This window comes from Anoplophora glabripennis, unplaced genomic scaffold (assembly GCF_000390285.2).
Source record: "Anoplophora glabripennis isolate ALB-LARVAE unplaced genomic scaffold, Agla_2.0 scaffold5, whole genome shotgun sequence".
Lineage (NCBI taxonomy): Eukaryota > Metazoa > Arthropoda > Insecta > Coleoptera > Cerambycidae > Anoplophora > Anoplophora glabripennis.
The window spans coordinates 1,136,702-1,142,669 of NW_019416525.1; the positions used below are offsets into that span (position 1 = coordinate 1,136,702).

Genomic DNA, 5,968 nt, shown 5'->3' on the forward strand with positions numbered 1-5,968 from the left:
GTGCAATGTCTGCAATTTTGAAAAGATTATTTAAAAATAATGAAAAACAAAGTTTTCATAATGACGCCCTGTATCTCTTTAAGATCAACTTTTCGACTAAGGTAAGTTTGGTTAAATGTGCTGTTACTTATGAGACACCCCGTAGAACAAATTGTTAGCCAAAACTGCTGCGGTGTTGAATACCTAGAAAGAAAATTTGGAAAGCACCCTAGGCGCTGTTTTTTGAAAGACTAACCGCTTTGAAAGGGCTCCTACCCTTATTTGCCCAACGCGGGTAACTTCCAATCTTCAGAACAAATACATAATAATAATAACTCGGCAAACAGCAGTACGCTATCATGTACAGATCATTAAATAAATGGTACGGACAACAATGGGCGAGTAAAAATCCATTCCCATTCATGGTTGTAGGTTGTAGTAGATGTTTATAAATAACCCTAAGGTGAAATCTTTATCAATAGGCTCGATCAAAGAATTTCACGACTGAGCAGGCAAATATGGAACATCCGTCTTAAAAGCCTCCAAGATTGCCGGTACGACCATTGCATTCTCAAGGAGGCCAGATTCTTTCACAATCAGGCAAGTCGAATCGCAACCAAATAGTTTCCTAATATAAATTAACTGAAATAAAAACATCATTTTGTTTTAATAAAATGTAAAATGAGTTTAATGATTTAAGTGCCAGCTCAAGCTTTAAAATTCGAGTTCAAAAGCCAGGCAACTGTATAAACCTCGGTATAAACAGAGACTGTTCTGAACATCTTGAACAATGAAAGACAAAAACAGTGCTAAACTCGAAATACGGCTCCCAATTTAAATATAATAAACCGAGTTCATAATCTACATGGGATGCTGTCATTCAGGATATTAGATTATCTGAAGTGGCTCTTCCAGCGTTCTCTGCCTGATGCCCCTCATAGTTACAGTTCAAAATTTGGGGTTGATAACATATTAAGCTTACTTTATAACGTAACAGTCAATGTAATATTTTTAGCGCTGATCCAATTAGGTTTTTAAATTAATCGTCCCTAATAAAATTTTGATTGTGTAATTTTATTACTTCGATACTTCCACACAGGGCGTTACGCGTATTTTGACAGTTAATTTGGACCAAGAAGTTCCCTGATGTTCCCAGGCATATATATATTCATACAAATTTTACAGCTTCGGAAATTATGATTCTTGTTCATGTGGAACGCTCGTTAAAATTTTAAAAGATGTAATTACGCTATTCACACTGACAATTTGACAGCTTATAATAAAAGTGTGGATCCCTAGGTCTGGGCGAGGTCCGGAACATTTTCAAAATTGCAAATATGTTTAAAAAATTTTTAAAAATACGTATTTTATTTGAGTTTTTTGCTTATATCTGGGAACCTATGCATTTTGGAAGAATATTGAAGAAAAAAGTATTAGAATTGAATTTCGCACAATATACTGTAAGTTAAAAATGTTTAAATTTATTACCGATGCTGCAAAATAGCAATAATTGATGAAAAAAAGGCAAAATAAGTTTTTTGGATAATTTTTTATTATACTCTAATTATAATAAAACAACACACCAAATTTCATTAAAATCGGTTCTATAGTTTTCGCAAAATAATTTTTTGAAAATAATCTTGAAAAAAATTTTCGAATTTTCAAAATGTTGCACAGCCTCAAATAAAGCATCTAGATACTTGAAAATTGTTTCACACAGAAAAGACCGCTCAACCTTGAAAATGGTTTTTGAAAAATCGATATCGGTTAATTAGGACGGCCACAGTAAATTTTTAAAGTTAACACTTTTTTTTAATTTTTAAACAATTAAATTACATTTATCAATTTGCAATTTAGTTTTTTCAAAAATTATAATTTTAAAGTACCTACTCGGAAAGACGCTTCTTTTTTTTTTAAAGTTAAATTCCGTTAATTGGTTCTCGAGATATAAGCGGTCAAAGTTTATCGGCATTTACCGTTAATTTATAAACAATTTAGCAATAATCTTTGATCCAGTGGCTTCGTTTTTCCGAGTTCTAAGCTGGAAAAAATTTTCATATCCATAAGTTATCGGCAACATAGATAAATCAGCGGAAAAGCTGTCGCTCGCATGCGCGAAAAGTGTCACAAAACACGAAAAGTGGAAGGGGGGCTTTCGCTCCGAGACTGAATTCGGAGGTTCAAAAATGCGAAGGTACGAAAAAAATTGCGTTGTCTCGGCTTCTAGGACCAATTTCGATTTTTTTAATCCGATGTCTCGCGAGCAAAGGAATTCGAATATCGTAATGCCAACTGTCTAATTTGTACATATTTTGTTATAAACAAAGTTTATTATGTGCATTAAATATACTGTATATTTTACTCTACTGCATTTTTTCAATGAAAAAATTTGTTTACGTATATATTTCAACACTGAATATGAATGATGTATTTAGTTATAATTATTACAATTATCTAAATAATTTTTGTTTAAACAAATTAAAAAAAAAAATTATTTAGAATTATTTTTTTTGTTAAATACAGATAAAATTAAGAACAAAAAAAAAGTACTTTAAAATTATAAATTTTGAAAAAAAAAAACTACATTGCAAATTGATAAATGTAATCTAATTGTTTAAAAATTAAAAAAAGAGTGTTAACTTTAAAAATTTACTGTGGTCGTCCTAATCAACAGATTTCAATTTTTCAAAAACTATTTGAAAGGTTGAGCGGTCTTTTATATGTGAAAAAATTTTCAATTATCTAAATGCTTTATTTGAGACTGTGCAACAATTTGAAAATTCGAAAAAAATTTGTCAAATATTAAAAAAAAATTATTTTGCGAAAACTATAGAACCGATTTTAATGAAATTTGGTGTGTTGTTTTATTATACTCTGAAGTTTTTTTTACCAAAATTAGAATGCCCTCGGAGCAATTAAAATATTTTAAAAAAATTATCCAAAAAACTTGATTATTTTGCCTTTTTTTTCATCAATTATTGCTATTTTGCAACATATATTGTGCAACTTTCAATTCTAAAACTTTTTACCTCTTCAATGTTCTTCCAAAATGCATAGGTTCTAAGATATAAGTAAACAATTCAGATAAAATAGGTATTTTTTAAAATTTTTGAAACATTTTTGCAATTTTGAAACCTCGTCCAGATCTAGGGATCTACACTTTTATTATGTGAGTTGTACTGAANTTTCCTCTTCAATGTTCTTCCAAAATGCATAGGTTCTAAGATATAAGTAAACAATTCAGATAAAATAGGTATTTTTTAAAATTTTTGAAACATTTTTGCAATTTTGAAACCTCGCCCAGATCTAGGGATCTACACTTTTATTATGTGAGTTGTACTGAAAGTAATCCAGAAAAAATTTGCTTGACCCCTCTCACATCCACCTCAAATAAGATCCACCCTGGTCTATAATACATCACTTTATTCTTAAAATAATCTCATGTTTCGGCTTGATACCATATTTTAGTAACATCCTGTATAACATTTTATGTCTTATTAGGATATTTTTTCAATTTCCTCAAGGAAAATCGTGACTCTTGCATTTGATGATATTATTTTTACTTGAGTTCGAAACGAAAATTTTAACAATGAATTATAAAACTATTTTTTTATTTTAAATAATTTAGTCGTGAAATTTTACGGTTGCTAGCGGCTGCTGGTGCGGGGAGGGGGGCTCTGGGGCTGCGTCCCCTTTAGAAATTTTCATAGTAAAAAATTGTAATTTAATCTGCATCTGTAGTGTTTACATTGGTGGTCATGGTTACCGTCGTCCAACAGTGAAAGAGGGAGTAGGAGTAGTGCGTATTTACTATGCAGTTTGGCTCTATTTAATCCGATCGTAATCAAATAGCTATTCACGGCTTTTTTTCTTATTAAACGTAATTTGCTCTTGTTTGATTTTTAAAAGATTGTGAAAGTTTAAATTGATTGTAGACAGACTAACAGTAATGCTATCTATTGAAAAATCATTGGTGCGAGTAGTTTATTTCGGACAAAAGCAGAATGGATTTTCACTGTAAAAACATTCCCCTATATTTCAATGGTACTTAAAAGAAAACTGGTAAACTGTATTTAATTTTTTTATTTTTCAATACTTTGGACCTAAATTTTTCCTCCCTCCCCGATATAAAAGTCAAGAGCCGCCACTGCCTACATTATGTGTTTTCCAGTGACTCGATGTCGAATTGTTAGTAGGTTAGAAATAAACTGAACACAAATGTGTAGTAAATAACATTTATTCGGGTATATTATACTAAATTACATATTTATACATCAGTAACTAAGCAAAGTAGAGTTTCGGACAGTAAAGACCGGCAGAATAGCCCCAGCTTATATTGCACATCAACAAAGAGATCAATTTATCCGATCAATCGGTCTATCTTCCATTTCCGATGAAAATCTAAAGGAACTCCTAAACACCCAAGCCGATTTAATACGTGGGTCACAACAGCTTGGTGGAGTACACAGGGACAGACATCGGTGGTCGGATGAAAGGGCTGATGAAATGGTGGATATCTCTGTCGCCCGGATACACCGACGCGGCGGTAGACCCCTGGGTCGTCGCCGATATAAATTCCGACTCCACGCAGGTACTGCTGCTCTCGTGCAGCTTCCTCATGTGTTTCTTCAGGTCGAAATTCCTGCAGAACCCCTTCCCGCAAACCCTGCAGGTGAACGGCTTCTTATCGTTATGCGTGTGCATGTGGAAAGTGAGGTTGTACACCTGGTGGAACGCCTTGGAGCAAACCGTACACTTGTACGCCTTCTCCCCGCTGTGGGTGAGCTTGTGATTTTTGTAATTGCCCTTCTGGTGGAACCCCTTCCCGCAGAATTCGCATACGAACGGTTTGTACCCCGCGTGGATCCGCGCGTGAGTGTTGAGCGTGGAGGATCTGTTGAAAGCTTTCCCGCAAGTGTGGCACTTGTGCGGTTTCTCGGAGGTGTGTATAATTTTGTGTCTGCACAGAGTGGAGGCCTGTCTGAATCCCTTCCCGCATATCTTGCAGACGAACGGCCTTGCTCCCGTATGCACCGGCATGTGCCTCGTCAGGTTGTAATGAGCGTTAAATACTTTGCCGCATTCGCCGCACTCGAAGCTCTTCTGTTTCGGTGTCAACAAGCTCGGAGTCGTCAGGTTTGTCGAACTAGGTTTGGTTTGGGACTTCCCGGGGGAGGTCTTCGAGTTAGTGTAAGGTAGAACGGGAGGGGCGCTGCCTCCGGGAGCTGACAAGGAACCAGGTTCTTGATTCATGGAAGAGGTGTAGACGGATACGGATCCTAACATCAGCTGACTAGGGTGGTAGTACACCAAGGGGTAGTTCTGTAGGATCTCGGGCGATCTCAGCACGTTGGGTACGTACTTCTTGAAAGCGGACTCGAACGCGTTGGGGTATGACAAACCGAACATCTTATCGTCGCTTTTCTTTATTTTATTGTCTGGTTCCATTATCTTTGCTATGGAGAAGTTCAAGGTGCGCGCGGGGGGCGAGGGGGGCTTTTGAGCCTCTTGGTATAGGTTCGTGGATATTTCGGAAGCCATGGTGAGCACCGCTAGGTACCTGAAACGAAAAGAGAAGTTTGTTAAAAGAAATAAAATAGTAGAAAAATAATTAGATAAAAATTTAAGGTTGTAATTGAGGTTTAAGCCTCTTTTGTTTGTACGTATAGCAACTTTAGATGATTTGTATCTTTTACAGAAAAAGGTGGTTTTATCAAGGTTGAGAAAAGACAGTTAATTTTTTTTTCAGTTTAGCACCTTATTTTACAAACTAGATAAAGTTGTTAAATCTTTTAAGGATTTAGTTATACTAATCAGTAGAAATATACAGTGTGGAACACTAAAATCAAAATGCCCAGATTGGATTTGATTTAAGTCAGTCAAGGTATTTATTTAATATACCCACAGGGAAAAAATTCAAAATTTTTCACAACTGAAATTATTACCTAAGAGGGATTCTTCTGTAACTCTGCAACTGTAAAATTTATAA

The 5,968-nt window shown here is 34.9% G+C and overlaps 1 protein-coding gene across 1 annotated transcript; it reads right to left on the minus strand.

Moving 5' to 3' along the window:
• Positions 1 to 4,422: 4,422 nt before the first annotated feature.
• Positions 4,423 to 5,520, minus strand: LOC108907422 (fez family zinc finger protein 2-like). The gene has a single exon (XM_018711090.1). The coding sequence runs from the start codon at positions 5,518 to 5,520 to the stop codon at positions 4,423 to 4,425; it is 1,098 nt and encodes a 365-aa protein (XP_018566606.1).
• Between the last annotated feature and the right edge of the window lie 448 nt (positions 5,521 to 5,968).